We start from the raw sequence: 15,299 nt of genomic DNA on the forward strand, positions 1-15,299 counted from the left end.
GTAACCACTACCCAACGTTGTGGCAAAAGGACTTGGGGGTTAACAGGGAGAGAGCCAAGCCAAAGCACAGCCAAGGTGCAAGGCTTATTGGCACTTAAGTTTGGGGAGAGCTAAGCCAGAGCACACAGTGCAAAGATAATTGGCATAAATACACTCTCTGTGTAGTCACCGTACAGTTACATAAGACGGAGACTTGTTTACCTGATGTACTATCAATAAGGTTTCCACTGTGTATATACTATGCTGGCACCACTAGAGGGTGCAACTGGTGGAGACTGGGGTTTCCTGCCCTGGTGGCAGGGGCTGTATAAAAGGGTAGCCACCATGCGGCTGCCTCACTCTGGAGTTACGAATAAAGGACCAAAGTCACTACAGTTTGAGTATAACACATTGCCTCGTGGAGTCATTCATAAGTACCTTACAGATATAATAATAGGCAGTCCCTCGAAATCGAGGAAGACTTGCTTCCACTCTAAGAGTGATTTCTCAGGTGACTACAGTCCAATACGGGAATTACAGTCTCTGACACAGGTGGGAGAGACAGTGGTTGAAGGAAAGGGAGGGTGGGACTGGTTTGCCGCACGCTCCTTCCGCTGCCTGCGCTTGTTTTCTGCATGCTCTCGGCGATGAGACTCGAGGTGCTCAGCGCCCTCCCGGATGCTCTTCCTCCACTTAGGGTGACCTTTGGCCAGGGACTTCCAGGTGTCGGAGGGGAAGTGCAAACACTAGGGGAACGCACCGCTGAACCCGAATGAACATCTTGCTCATATCGTATTCGAGAAAGATCTGGTTTGGCAGCAAAAACACTGGACACACTGGGTGACATGATTCCATTGTCAGAGCAAGGGGAGGATTTGGAAAGCAGCCTAACTGTTTGCTATCGATGGCACCACCTTTTTTGGGCGGGGTGGGGGGGATATTTTAGAAAATCACAACCAGCCTTTCTAGTTGTAACTTAATCTTCAGGCATAAAAGACAGAGATCAGAGGGGACAAATTAAATTATTTAGTAAATTTGTGCCTAATTTTTTTTAATCATGTGGTGGAACTGTGGAATGCAGGCATGGCAGAGAGAGAGAGATTCTTCTTATACTTCTGTCCGAGCAACATTTCACAACAACAGGTTTGTATCGCAGCAAGGTAATACAATGGCAAGTATGGGGACGGTAGCAAAATGGTTATGTTACTGGATTAGTAATTCAAAGGCTTGCATTAATGATCAGGAGACATGGGTTCAAATCCCACCACGGCAGCTGGGGGAATTTAAATTCAGTTAATTAAATAAATCTGGAACTAAATAGCTAATATCAGTAATGATGACTATGTAATTAGTGGATTGTCATGAAAACCCAGCTGGTTCACTGATGCCCTTTCGGGAAGGAAATCTGCTGCCCTTACCCGGTCTGGGCAGACGGTGTGGTTGACTCTTAACTGTCCCTCTGAAATGGCCCAGCGAGAGTAGTGACCAAATCACTAGAACAAAGTCAGTACTGTGGGAGTACCTTCACCACACGGACTGCAGCGGTTCAAGAAGGCGGCTCATCGCTACCTTCTCAAGGGGCAATTAGGGATGGGCAATAAATGCCGGCCTTGCTGGCGATGCCCACATCCAATGAATTAAACCAAGAAGTTTTATGTAATTGTAGGTCTGTGCAACAGTGCACTTGATTAACAGCAGGTGTAGACAACGCTATGTTAGGAGGGGCAGTAAATCATGCAGATGGGAGCAGAAAGTTACTAAGGGAAAACAAAAGCGAAACTCTGCGGATGCTGTAAATCTGAAATAAGAACAGACAATGCTGGAAACACTCAGCAGGTCAGGCAGCATTTGTGGAGAGAGAGTTAACGTTTCAGGTCGATGACCCTTCGTCAGAACTGGCAAAGGTTGCTAAGGGACATTGATAGGTGAAGTGAGTGGGGGGAGTCCAGAACAAGGGGGCATAATCTTAAAATTAGAGCCAGGTCATTCAGGGGTGATGTCAGGAAGCACTTCCTCACACAAGGGGTGGTGGAAATCTGGAACTCTCTCCCCCAAAAAGCTTTCAAGGCTGAGGGTCAATTGAAGATTTTAAAACTGAGATCGCTAGATATTTTTTTTGTTAGGCAAGGGTATTAAGGGTTACAGAACCAAGGCGGGAAGATGGAGTTAAGATACAGATCAGCCATGATCTAATTGAATGGTGGAACAGACTCGAGGGGCTGAATGGTCTCCTCCTGCGTTCCTGACACTAAACTTGTGCAACACCAGGCTTGTGTAATGCCAGGCTTGTGTAACGCTAGACCTGTACAAGTGCAGGCCCATGTAATGGCAGGTTTGTACAGTTGCACGATTCTACAACAGTCGATTGGTAGACGAACAGGGTTATAAGGCAACAGGATTTGTCAACCCCAGGCTCCTACATCAGCCAGTTTACACAGCCATCCAGGTTTATATATCAGCAGGCTGGTACAATACCAGTGTCTAGAACGAGGGGGGCACAGTCAGGCCATTTAAGACAGAGATGAGGAGGAATTTCTTCAATCAGGATGTTGTGAATCTTTGGAATTCTCTGCCCGTGAGGGCTGTGGATGCTGAGTCTCTGAATATATTCAAGGCTGAGATCGATAGGTTTTTGGAGTCTAGGGGAATCAAGGGATCGGACGGGAAGGTGGAGTTGAGGCGGAAGATCAGCCACAATCGAATGGCCGACTCCTGCTCCTATTTCTTATGTTCTTACGTTATAGGCTTACTGACTGATTTCACATTTGAAAATAAGTCCTCTTCCCCCTCCCCCGCCCCCCTCCCCCCCTCACTGTGCCCATCCAACACCTCAGCCACCCCTGTACAGAAGTGCTGGGGTACAGTCAAAGGGGTACAATATTGTAGCCAAGTAAGCGCTCTTCATGAGTGGGATTTGGGGCAGCGGCGTCCCAACTGCAGCCCATGGGACTCACATGGCCCTGAACCCCAGCAATCCGGCCCACGGCAACCCAGGGCTATTTGCTTCTCTTTATATTTCTCAGTCGCTGGTCTCGTCCTGCAGTCAGAATCAGGGGAAGTCATAACGGGGAACAAAGAAATGGCAGACCAATTGAACAAGTACTTTGGTTCGGTATTCACTAAGAAGGACACAAACAACCTTCCTGATATAAAAGGGGTCATAGGGTCTAGTAAGAAGGAGGAACTGAGGGAAATCCTTATTAGTCGGGAAATTGTGTTGGGGAAATTGATGGGATTGAAGGCCGATAAATCCCCAGGGCCTGATGGACTGCATCCCACAGTACTTAAGGAGGTGGCCTTGGAAATAGCGGATGCATTGACAGTCATTTTCCAACATTCCATAGACTCTGGATCAGTTCCTATGGAGTGGAGGGTAGCCAATGTAATCCCACTTTTTTAAAAAGGAAGGAGAGAGAAAACAGGGAATTATAGACTGGTCAGCCTGACATCGGTAGTGGGCAAAATGATGGAATCAATTATTAAGGATGTCATAGCAGCGCATTTGGAAAGAGGTTACATGATAGGTCCAAGTCAGCATGGATTTGTGAAATGGAAATCATGTTTGACAAATCTTCTGCAATTTTTTGAGGATGTTTCCAGTGGAGTGGACAAGGGAGAACCAGTTGATGTGGTGTATTTGGACTTTCAGAAGGCTTTCGACAAGGTCCCACACAAGAGATTAATGTGCAAAGTTAAAGCATATGGGATTGGGGTTAGTGTGCTAACGTGGATTGAGAACTGGTTGGCAGACAGGAAGCAAAGAGTAGGAGTAAATGAGTACTTTTCAGAATGGCAGGCAGTGACTAGTGGGGTACCGCAAGGTTCTGTGCTGGGGCCCCAGCTGTTTACATTGTACATTAATGAATAAGACGAGGGGATTAAATGTAGTATCTCCAAATTTGCTGATGACACTAAGTTGGGTGACAGTGTGAGCTGCTAGGAGGATGATATGAGGCTGCAGAGTGACTTGGATAGGTTAGGTGAGTGGGCAAATGCTTGGCAGATGAAGTATAATGTGGATAAATGTGAGGTTATCCACTTTGGTGTTAAAAACAGAGAGACAGACTATTATCTGAATGGTGACAGATTAGGAAAAGGGGAGGTGCAACGAGACCTGGGTGTCATGGTACATCAGTCATTGAAGGTTGGCATGCAGGTACAGCAGGTGGTTAAGAAAGCAAATGGCATGTTGGCCTTCATAGTGAGGTGATTTGAGTACAGGGGCAGGGAGGTGTTACTACAGTTGTACAGGGCCTTGGTGAGGCCACACCTGGAGTATTGTGTACAGTTTTGGTCTCCTAACTTGAGGGAGAACATTCTTGCTATTGAGGGAGTGCAACGAAGGTTCACCAGACTGATTCCCGGGATGGTGGGACTGACATATCAAGAAAGACTGGATCAACTGGGCTTGTATTCACTGGAGTTCAGAAGAATGAGAGGGGATCTCATAGAAACGTTTAAAATTCTGACGGGTTTAGACAGGTTAGATGCAGGAAGAATGTTCCCAATGTTGGGGAAGTCCAGAAACAGGGGTTACATTCTAAGGATAAGGGGTAAGCCATTTAGGACCGAGATGAGGAGAAACTTCTTCACCCAGAGAGTGGTGAACCTGTGGAATTCTCTACCACAGAAAGTTGTTGAGGCCAATTCACTAAATATATTCAAAAAGGAGTTAGATGTAGTCCTTACTACTAGGGGGATCAAGGGGTATGGCGAGAAAGCAGGAATGGGGTACTGAAGTTGCATGTTCAGCCATGAACTCATTGAATGGCGGTGCAGGCTAGAAGGGCCGAATGGCCTATTCCTGCACCTATTTTCTATGTTTCTATGTTTCTATGAATGTTGTGGGCTTCAAGGGCTGTTCCCAAAGCTGCTGATTCATTACTGAATAAAGTCCTGAAACCAAGATCAGTTCGTGCCCACCGCTTGGGGTCAATGCAAGTTAATGGGGACCTGGCTCTCAGAGGCACCAGGATATGAACCTGAGTGGGCCACAAAGTGACCCAAGGCCAGACCATGTCAATGAGCTACTGTACCACAGAAGGCACTTAGGAACAGGAGGAGGCCATTCAGCCCCTCGAACTTGTCCCGCCATTCAATTAGACCATGACTCATCTGTATCTGAACTTCATCCGCCCACCTTGGTTTTATAGCCCTTGCCTCACAAAATGTTATCTAACTCATTCTGCAAACTGGCTGTTTCATACATTACAACAGTGACTGCACTGTTCAAAAAGTACTTCATTGGCCGTGGGGCGTTTTGGGTCAGCTGAAGGATATGAAAGGAAGACTTACATTTATATAGCGCCTTTTCAACCTCAGGACATCCCAAAAGCCCTTTACAGCCAATCAAATACTTTTTGAAGTGCGATCACTGTTGTAATGTGGGAAATGCAGCAGCCAATTTGCACACAGCAAGCTCCCACAAACAGCAATGTAATAATGACCAGATAATCTGTTTTTAACTGATGTTGATTGAGGGATAAATATTGGCCAAGCCACCGGGGAGAACTCACCTGCTCTTCTTCGAAATAGTGCCATGGGATCTTTTAAGTTCAGCTAAGAGAGCAGACGGGGCCTCGGTTTAACGTCTCATCTGAAAGATGGCACCTCCGACAATGCAGCACTCCCTCAGTACTGCATTGGAGTGTCAGCCTGGATTTATTTTTTCTGCTCAGCTCTCTGGAGTGGGACTTGAACCCACAACCTGCTGACTCAGAGGCGAGGGTGCTGCCCACTGAGCCAGGGCTGACACAGCTGAAAGGTGCTATGTGTCTTTCTATAAAAGAAGTTCAGCGTTTGTTGAGGTAAGCGTGGATCACTCAGCCCAGTTAGACGGGCCTTGACTTTGCCATTGAGGGAGTTGCACCGCCTAAAACACTGTGATGACAAGAGCAAGTCAACAAGCGCAGGCTGGGTGTTCTGTGGCGAGTGTCTCACCTCCTGACTCCCCAAAGCCGTTCCACCGTCTACAAGGCACAAGTCAGGAGTGTGATGGAATACTCTCCACTTGCCTGGATGAGTGCAGCTCCAACAACATTCAAGGAGCTCGACACCATCCAGGACAAAACAGCCCGCTTGATTGGCTCCCCCATTCACCACCTTCAACAGTCACTCCCTCCACCACCAGCGCCCCCTGGCTGCAGTGTGTACCATCTACAAAATGCACTTTAGCAACTCGCCAAGGCTTCTTCGGCAGCACCTGCCAAACCCGCGACCTCTACCCCCTAGAAGGTCAAAGGCAGCAGGCGCATGGGAACACCACCACCTCCACGTTCCCCTCCAAGTCACACACCATCCTGACTTGGAAATATATCGGCCGTTCCTTCATCGTCGCTGGGTCGAAATCCTGGATCTCCCTCCCTAACAGCACTGTGGGAGCATCTTCACCAGACGGACTGCAGCGGTTCAAGAAGGCGGCTCACCACCACCTTCTCAAGGGCAACTGGGGATGGACAATAAATGTCGGCCTTGCCAGCAACGCCCACATCCCAGGAATGAATTAAAAAAAGAATTGTCAAAGCAAAGTTGAGAGCAGACCAATAATGAGAAAGTAGCAACTTCCCAATGGTAACAGCAGCTGCTATTATAAAATAACAACAATCTGTTATCATTGCATCATCTGTTTACTAACAAGTGGCAAAGAAAAGTGTTTGCCAAATGTTCTTCCACAAATGTGATGCCCCTTTAAAATAAACATGCGCCTCACCTTCCCACTCCCCCCACCCAACATCAATGAATGACTCAGTGGGTTAATGCAGTCGGTATCTGAGCTATGGAGAAGAAGAACTTGCATTTCTATAGCACCTTTCACTACCTTAAGATGTCCCAAAGAGCTTTATAGCCAATGAGGTACTTTTATGAGGAAACACAACAACCAATTTACATCTAGAAAGGTCCCACAGACAGCAATGTGATAAATGACCAGATAATCTGTTGTTATTGATGTTGGTTGAGGGATAAATATCAGCCAGGACACCGGGGAGAACGCCCCTTGTGCTTCTTCGAAGTAGTGGCCCTGTGATCTTTTACATTCACTTGAGACAGCAGACGAGGCCTCGGTTTAACGTCTCATCCAAAAAGATGGCACCTCTGACAGTGCAGTGCTCCCTCAGTAGTGCACTAGGATGTCGGTCTGGACTATGTGCTCAATTATGGGACTTGAACCCATAACCTTCTGACTCAGAGGGCAAGCGTGCTACCCACTGAGCCACAGCTGACACCTTCAATTATATTATATACAATTAATTGTTAGGTGGGTGAGGGGGAGAGAAAAGGCCAATAGACACCTGTGGAGAGGAGTGGGGAGAAAATTAGTGAGAAAAAACAGATTCTGAGGTGTTTGAAACCATCTTTTCTTCTTGTATAGTTAAACGCTTACCTTTGAAGCTCAGCTCTGCACAATCAGTGCTCATATTCTCAAACTATGATCCCTCTTAAAAAAACATCTGGGTTTGAAAATAATTCTGATCTCATTCATCTGGGCCAGGTGGAGCAGTCAACTGATGCAACTCCGGAGCTCCCTCGTGTGTCTTTAGACCTGGAGTGACAGGGCTCTTGGGGCTACTGGGTGGGAACCAATGCAAAGCTTTCTCCTATGAGGTAAGAGATTTCCTTCCTCAAAGTACAAGGGAGGCAGCAAATTCATTGAAAATATTCAGGCCCACACACTGATGCACAGACAGACACACACACACAGAAACATAGACACACAGACACACACAACTCATAGACACACACACACACAAACTCATAGACACACATAGACACACACAAACTCAGTCACACAAACGCATACAGACACACACATACACACAAACTCATAGACACACACAACTCACAGACACACACAAACTCATAGACACACAGACACACACAAACTCATAGACACACACAAACTCATCGACACACATAGACACACACACAAACTCATAGACACACAGACACACACGCAACTCATAGACACACAGACACACACAAACTCATAGACACACACAGACACACACACAAAATCATAGACACACAGACACACACAAACTCATAGACACACACAAACTCATAGACACACACAGACACTCACACAACTCATAGACACACAGACACACACACAACTCATAGATACACACAAACTCATAGCCACACACAGACACACACACAAAATCATAGACACATAGACACACACAAACTCATAGACACACACAAACTCATAGACACACACAGACACTCACACAACTCACAGACACACAGACACTCACACAACTCATAGACACACAGACACACACAAACTCATAGACACACACAGACACATACACAAACTCATAGACACACAGACAAACACACAACTCACAGACACACAGACACACACAAACTCAGTCACACAATGCATACAGACACACAGATACACACAACCTCATAGACACACACAAACTCAGAGACATACACAGACACACAAACACATAGACACACACAGACACACATCGATACACAGACACATACACATACACAGAAATATACGTTTTCTCCTTTAAGAATGGAATGTAAAATGAATAGCAACAAATTAAGAGAAGATGCAGGAGGGAACCGGAAACAGGTTCAGTTATCACATCAAGTAAAAAAAAGAAAGATAAACTTACATTTATATAGCACCTTTCACAAACTCAGGACATCCCAAAGTGTTTACAGCCAATGAAATACTTTTGAAGTGGAGTCACTCTGGTAATGTACAAACCTCCTAACGTTTACTCTATAGAATGACACAGAATTTACAGCCAATCAGCCCACCTGGTCCAAGCCTCCTCCCACCCTCTTCATCTTACCCCATCAGCATAACCTTCTATTCATTTCTCCCTCATGTGTTCCTCCAGCTTCCCCTTCAAGGCATCTATGCTATTCGCCTCAACCACACTTTGTGGTAGCGAGTTCCACTATGAATAATGGCTACTTGGGATAGGTGCAGAGGATGTTATTTGCCCCAGGAACTAGCAACGGTCGGTGCCTGCAAGAGATGGGGCGAAGAAACTGACAGAGAAATTAAATGAACAAAGTGTTTTTATTTTAATTCAGACAATGCTTGCAAGATATATTTGATGTCCATCTGTGTTGCCCTGAGTCAAACACCGATTGTGAGATTAAGAAAGATTTGAATTTATCTAGGACCTTACACGATCTCTGGATGTCCAAAAAGTGCTTTACAGCCAATGAATTACTTTTTGAAGTATAGTCACTGTTGTAATGTGGGAGACACAGCAGCCAAATTGCGCACAGCAAGCTCCCACAGACAGTAATGTGATAATGACCAGATAATTTATTTTAGTGATGTCGGATGAGGGATAAATATTGGCCAGGACACCGGGGAGAACGCCCCTGCTCTTCTTCGGAAAAGTGCTGTGGGATCTTTTACATCCACCTGAGAGAGCGGAAGAGGCCTCGGTTTAATGTCTCATCCTAAAGATGGCACCTCCGACAGTGCAGCACTCCCTCAGCACTGCACTGGAGTGTCAGCCTAGATTTTTGTGCTAGTTCTTCTTTCTTTGGTGCAGTGATAACAAGAACAAGTTGTATTTAGCTAGTGCCTTTATCGTAGTGAAATGGCCCAAGGCGCTTCACAGGAGTATTATGAGATAAAAGATTTGATACCAAGCCACATAAGGAGAAATTAGGGCAGGTGACCAAAAGCTTGGTCAAAGAGATAGGTTTTAAGGAGTGTCTTAAAGGAGGGTACAGAGGAGGAGAGGTTTAGAGGAGCGCAGACATCTCAGGGAGGTTGTGGGGCTGGAGGAGATTAAAGAGATAGAGAGGGGCGAGGCCATGGACTTCTAGTCGGGTAAAAAAAATAAGCAAAAAGGCTGTTGGAATGTTAGCCTTTATAACTAGAGGGCTAGAATATGACGGAACAGGCTTTTGGGCTGAGTGGCCTACTCATGATTTGAACTATGCACACACATACATATACACACTGGCTTGAACTATACACACACATACATATACACACTGGTTTGAACTATACACACACATACATATACACACTGGTTTGAACTATACACACACATACACACTGGTTGAACTATGCACACACACATATACACACTGGTTTGAACTATGCACACACATACACACTGGTTGAACTATGCACACAGACATATACACACTGGTTTGAACTATGCACACATATACATATACACACTGGTTTGAACTGTGCACATACATACACACACACACTGGTTTGAACTATGCACACATACACACTGGTTTGAACTATGCACACACACATATACACACTGGTTTGAACTATGCACACACATACATATACACACTGTTTTGAACTATATACACACTAGTTTGAACTATACACACACACATATACACACTGGTTTGAACTATATACACACACATACATATACACACTGGTTTGAACTATATACACACACATACATATACACACTGGTTTGAACTATATACACACACATACATATGCACACTAGTTTGAACTCTGCACACACACACACACACACATAGCGACACTGCGAAGGGTTTGGGAGTGAGCCAATGAGGGGCTGCATGTTGCGGGCGAGCACCAATGAGGCTGGCGCGGGGAGGGGTGTGTTGGGCAGCTGGAGCGGAGTCAGTCGGTGTGTGTGAGGGAGAGAGAGAGAGAGAGAGAGCTGGGTCAGCGCTCATGGAGTTGGAGAACATTGTAGCGAACACGGTGCTGCTGAAAGCCCGAGAAGGTAAAGTAGCGAGCGGGCGGCTACATTGTATCGGGCGGGGGGGAAGCGAGTGTCGCTGTCCTGGGCTGGGATGCAGTGTTACAGAGAGTGGGGCCGGGGCTCGGGGGCTGCTGTGGGCTTTTTGCTGGGGCCACCGGTGACCCTCAGCCCTCGCCCCCGGGAGTCGGGGGCCCGCCTCTTTCCTCCCCTGCTCCCCGTGTGTGTGTGTGTGTGTGTGGGGGGGAGAGGTTGCAAGGCCGCACGGCCCCAGCCCCCAAGCCCTCCTCCCCTCCCCTCCCCTCTCTCTCAGTCTATCCCCCCTTACTCTTGGCTCTGCTCGGCCTCCTCGCCTTACTCCGGCCTCTGGCTGCCGAGGGGGCGCCTGACTCGCTTTCTCTCTCTTTCCCTCCGGTATAAATCCCTCCCTCCGGGCTCTCTTTCTGCCCCTGCAGTCCCTACTTGAGGGGGGCATTAGTGCCAGGGCCCTGCCTGTCCCACCCCAATAAAGGGGGCTTCAACCACCCCCACCCTCCCCAGGGTATTCAGCACCCAGTGACCCCCTTCCCATGGACTGGACACTTGTTTAGCACCCTGGCTTCCCTCCTTCCCCTCTCTGCCCCCTTGCCCGCTCTGCTTTTTTGGGTGGGCACTTGTGCATTTAACTCCTACTTACACACCACACACACCCCCTCCCTTTTAGATGTGTATGTGCCCCAGTTCCAATGCCCCCCGATTCAGGCAGAGATTGTCACCCCTGGTCCCCTTGAATGCTTAATCCCAATGCTTCCTGCTTTTCCTTCATGTGAGTGTTTGAATCCTTAGTTCATCCTTTTTGCCCCCCCCCAAATTCCTTGGGTGGGAATCCTCCCTCGCGCTCTTGCTTTGAGCCTGGAGTACCTACTCTTTGCAAATGAACTAAATTGTTTAAGAGCGGTTACTAATGGAGCCAAGGGACGACAGACAGAGAGAGAGAGTGCACGTAATCGGTCCTAATCAATATCTGCAGCAAGGCCCAGGGTCCAGAGTCTGCTGCGAGAGTGCATATGTCTTAATTTATTTTCTTCCTTGAGTGCCAGCTGTGGCTCAGTGGGTAGCACTCTTGCCTCTGAGTCAGACTGCCGTGGGTTCAAGTCCCACTCCAGGGACTTTGAGTACATAAGCCAGGCTGGCACTCCCAGTGCAGTACTGAGAGCATGTAGCTTCCCCCTTAAAATGCCTAAGAATTATGAGCAAGGAGCATACCATTCAGCCCCACGAGCCTGCTCTGCCATTCAATAAGATCATGGCTGACCTTCGACCTCCCCTGCCCCCTCAGTCTGAGGTAAAAGATCCCATGCTGTTGTTTTGGAAAAAGTGCAAGGCTGTTCTCCTGGTCAATATTTATCCCTCAACCAACATCACTAAAACGGATGATCTGGTCACTTTCCTGTTGCTATTTGTGGGAGCTTGCTGTGTGCAAATTGGCTGCCCCATTTCCCATATTGCAACACTTCAAAGTCCTCCACTATAACGGACGGTGGCAGCAGGTTCAGCAGTAACTTCCTGAAGGGAATTGGATAAATACTTGAAGGAGAGAAATTGGCAGGGCTGTGGGGGTTGGGTGGGAGGGAGTGGGACTAATCAGATTGCTCTTTCCGAGAGCCGGCACGGGCATGATGGGCCGAATGGTCTTTTTCCATGCTACAAATATTGATTGTCTGCAAGGTGCTTTGGGATATCCTAAGGCTGTGAAAGACGCTACAGAAATTCAAGTTTATTCTTTCTTTCATGCTGGTTGTATTCTGTTGGTTGCATTCCCTCTGATTTCCCCCCCCCCCCCCCCCAACCCCAGCCCTGGAAGTGCTGACTCTCTTTCATAATCATAGAAATTTATAGCAGGGAAGGAGGCCATTTCGGCCCATTGTGTCAGTGCCGGCTGACCTTGAGCTATCCAGCATAATCCCACTTTCCAGCTCTAAGTCTGCAGGTTACAGCACTTCAAGTGCATATCCATGTACTTTTTAAATGTGGTGAGGGTTTCTGCCTCTACCACCCTTTTCAGGCAGTGAGTTCCAGACCCCCACAACCCTCAAGAAATTTCCCCTCAAATCCCCTCTAAACCTCCTACCAATTACTTTAAATCTATGCCCGTTGGCTATTGATCCCCTCTACAAAGGGAAAGAGGTCCTTCCTATGCACTCTATCCGGGTCCCCTCATAATTTTATACACCTCAATAAGGTCTCCCCTCAGCCTCCTCTGTTCCAAAGAAAACAACCCCAATGTTTCCTCATAGCTAAAATTCTCCAGTCCAGGCAACATTCTTGTAAATCTCCTTCCTGTAATGTGCTGGGGCAGCTTCTGGTATCTTGCCTCGGGGGGGCCATTATTCATGTGTGTGCCCTGACGGTGATTGTTGGCAGGACACTTGACCTGGGCGGTGGACCATGATGCTCATCTATCCCCACCACCAATGTTCCCTCTCGGCTGCGTGCGTGGCCACACGGCAAATTCAAAAAATAACGAAATAAATTGAGCGGGAGCATTGGTGGTGGGATGGATGAGTGGGCGGGGTCGTGGGAGGTACATCACCGCTGATCCTGCAGTGCTTGTGCTGTGTAATGATCAGGAGCTAGAATTGTGCTTTTGTTTTTAGTTTCCTCACCTTCCCCTCGGGCCTCGAGTCTAATTGCAACTGCCGCCCTCTTTTTAAGAGTAAATCCGTGGGTTGAACTCTTCCGGGGAAGCATTGCGTCTTCATAAATGGGATTGAACTTGGAGCAAGCGTGATAGCATATTAATCGGGAGAAGGACATCGCCTAGCTTGTGTCTGCGGCCCTATACCATCCTTCGTTTTTGTGAAATCCCATCGGTTTTCTTCGGCTGGTCTTGTAGAATTATAAGAGGTTCGCGGCACAGATTTACGGCTTTCAAAAGGGAGTCGGATAAGTACCCGAAGGAAAGGAATTTGCAGGGCTACGGCGAAAGGGAGGGGAAGTGGGACTAGCCGAAGTGCTCTTGCAGAGAGCTGGCACAGGCTCGACGGGTCCAATGGCCTCCTTCCATGCTGTAACCGTTCTATGATTCAGAAGTTGGCCATGCCGACCCATTGTGTCTGTGCCCGAATGCCGTGGGACCTTTTTGCATCCACCCGAGAGGGGAGCCACGATCTTGGTTTAACGTCTCGTCTGAAAGATACTGCACTGGGAGCGTCGGCCTGGATTTTCCTGCTCCCTTCTGACTTGGAGGCGGGAGTGCTACCCACTGAGCCGCGGCTGACATCATTCTGTTTTCCTCTCTATCCAGTCATGCCTGTACCTGGCTGGTGCACTGTAATCTCAACATTTAGTGAGCAATGAAAAGCAGCAAATACTGGATCGACACAATAGCTCAGTCAGCGTCTCTGGAAAGGGAAAGAACGGATGAAAGTTTTGTGTGTAGAGCTTCGGGGTGACCTATTGGAAGGCTTTAAAACGTCTTTGATGAGGTAGATGTAGAGAAAGTTGCGGCGGAGTCCAAAACGAAGGGGTCATAAATACAAGGTAGTCAATAGCAACGACAACTTGCATTTATATAGTGCCTTTTAATGGAGTAAAACTCCCAAGGCACTTCACAGGAGTGTTCTAAGACCAGAAAAATAAATTTGACACCGAAGCAGTTGAGAAGAAATTAGAGCAGGTGACCAAGAGCTTGGTCAAAGAGGTAGGTTTTAAGCAGTGTCTTGAAGGAGGGTGGAGAGGTTTAGGCAGGGAGTTCCAGAGCTTGGGACCTCGGCAACAGAAGGCACGTCCAGCGATGGTTGAGCGATTTTATAATCGGGGGATGTTCAAGAGGGCAGAATTTGAGGAGCCCAGATATCTTGGGGTGGGTGGGGGTGAGGCTGAAGGAGATTAGAGATAGGGAGGAGTGAGGCCATGGAGGGATTTGTAAATAGGGATGAGAATCTTGAAATCACGATGTTGCTTAACCGGGGGGCCAATATAGGTCAGGGTGCACAGGGGTGATTTGGTGAGCGGGACTTGGTGCGAGTTAGGACATGGGCAGCCGAGTTTCGGATGACCTCAAGTTTACGTAGGGTAGAATGTGGGAGGCCAGCCAGGAGTGCGTTGAGTCCCGATCACCCATCACCCCTGTGCTCGCTGACCTACATTGGCTCCCGGTTAAGCAACGCCTCGATTTTAAAATTCTTATCCTTGTTTTCAAATCCCTCCAGGGCTTTGCCCCTCCCTATCTCTGTAATCTCCTCCAGCCCCCCGCAACCCTCCCCAAAGATGACGCCGCTCCTCTGATTCTACCCTCTTGAGCATCCCTGATTATAATCGGTTAATCATTGGTGGCTGTGCCTTCTGTTGCCTAGGCCCCAAGCTCTGGAACTCCCTGCCTAAACCTCTCCGCCTCTCTAACTCTCTAACTCTCTTTCCTCCTTCAAGATGCTTGTTAAAACCTACTCTTTGACCAAGCTTTAGGTCACACCCCCGAATATCTCTTGCTGAGGCTAAGTGTCAACAGGAAATGCACAGTAGGTAGGATTGAGGATCTGAAAGAGAAAGGTTAAGTTTCTGGGTGTGTCCATTCAATAATGAAGAAGTTGGGTAACATAATCAGCTGCAGTCGTGCCAGGAGAATTTCAGGCAAGG

General features: G+C 47.5%; 1 protein-coding gene across 1 annotated transcript in view; it reads left to right on the forward strand.

Annotated features, from left to right (window-relative positions):
* The first annotated feature begins 10,621 nt into the window (after positions 1-10,621).
* The window catches only part of LOC139262635 (G protein-coupled receptor kinase 6-like), a 188,113-nt gene continuing 183,435 nt past the window's right edge, over positions 10,622-15,299 (forward strand). Inside the window, exon 1 of the mRNA XM_070877790.1 lies at positions 10,622-10,706. Coding sequence (XP_070733891.1) covers positions 10,655-10,706 — 52 coding nt within the window. The 5' untranslated portion in view covers positions 10,622-10,654. The remainder of the gene's footprint in view (positions 10,707-15,299) is intronic.

Source organism: Pristiophorus japonicus, chromosome 1 (assembly GCF_044704955.1).
Source record: "Pristiophorus japonicus isolate sPriJap1 chromosome 1, sPriJap1.hap1, whole genome shotgun sequence".
Lineage (NCBI taxonomy): Eukaryota > Metazoa > Chordata > Chondrichthyes > Pristiophoridae > Pristiophorus > Pristiophorus japonicus.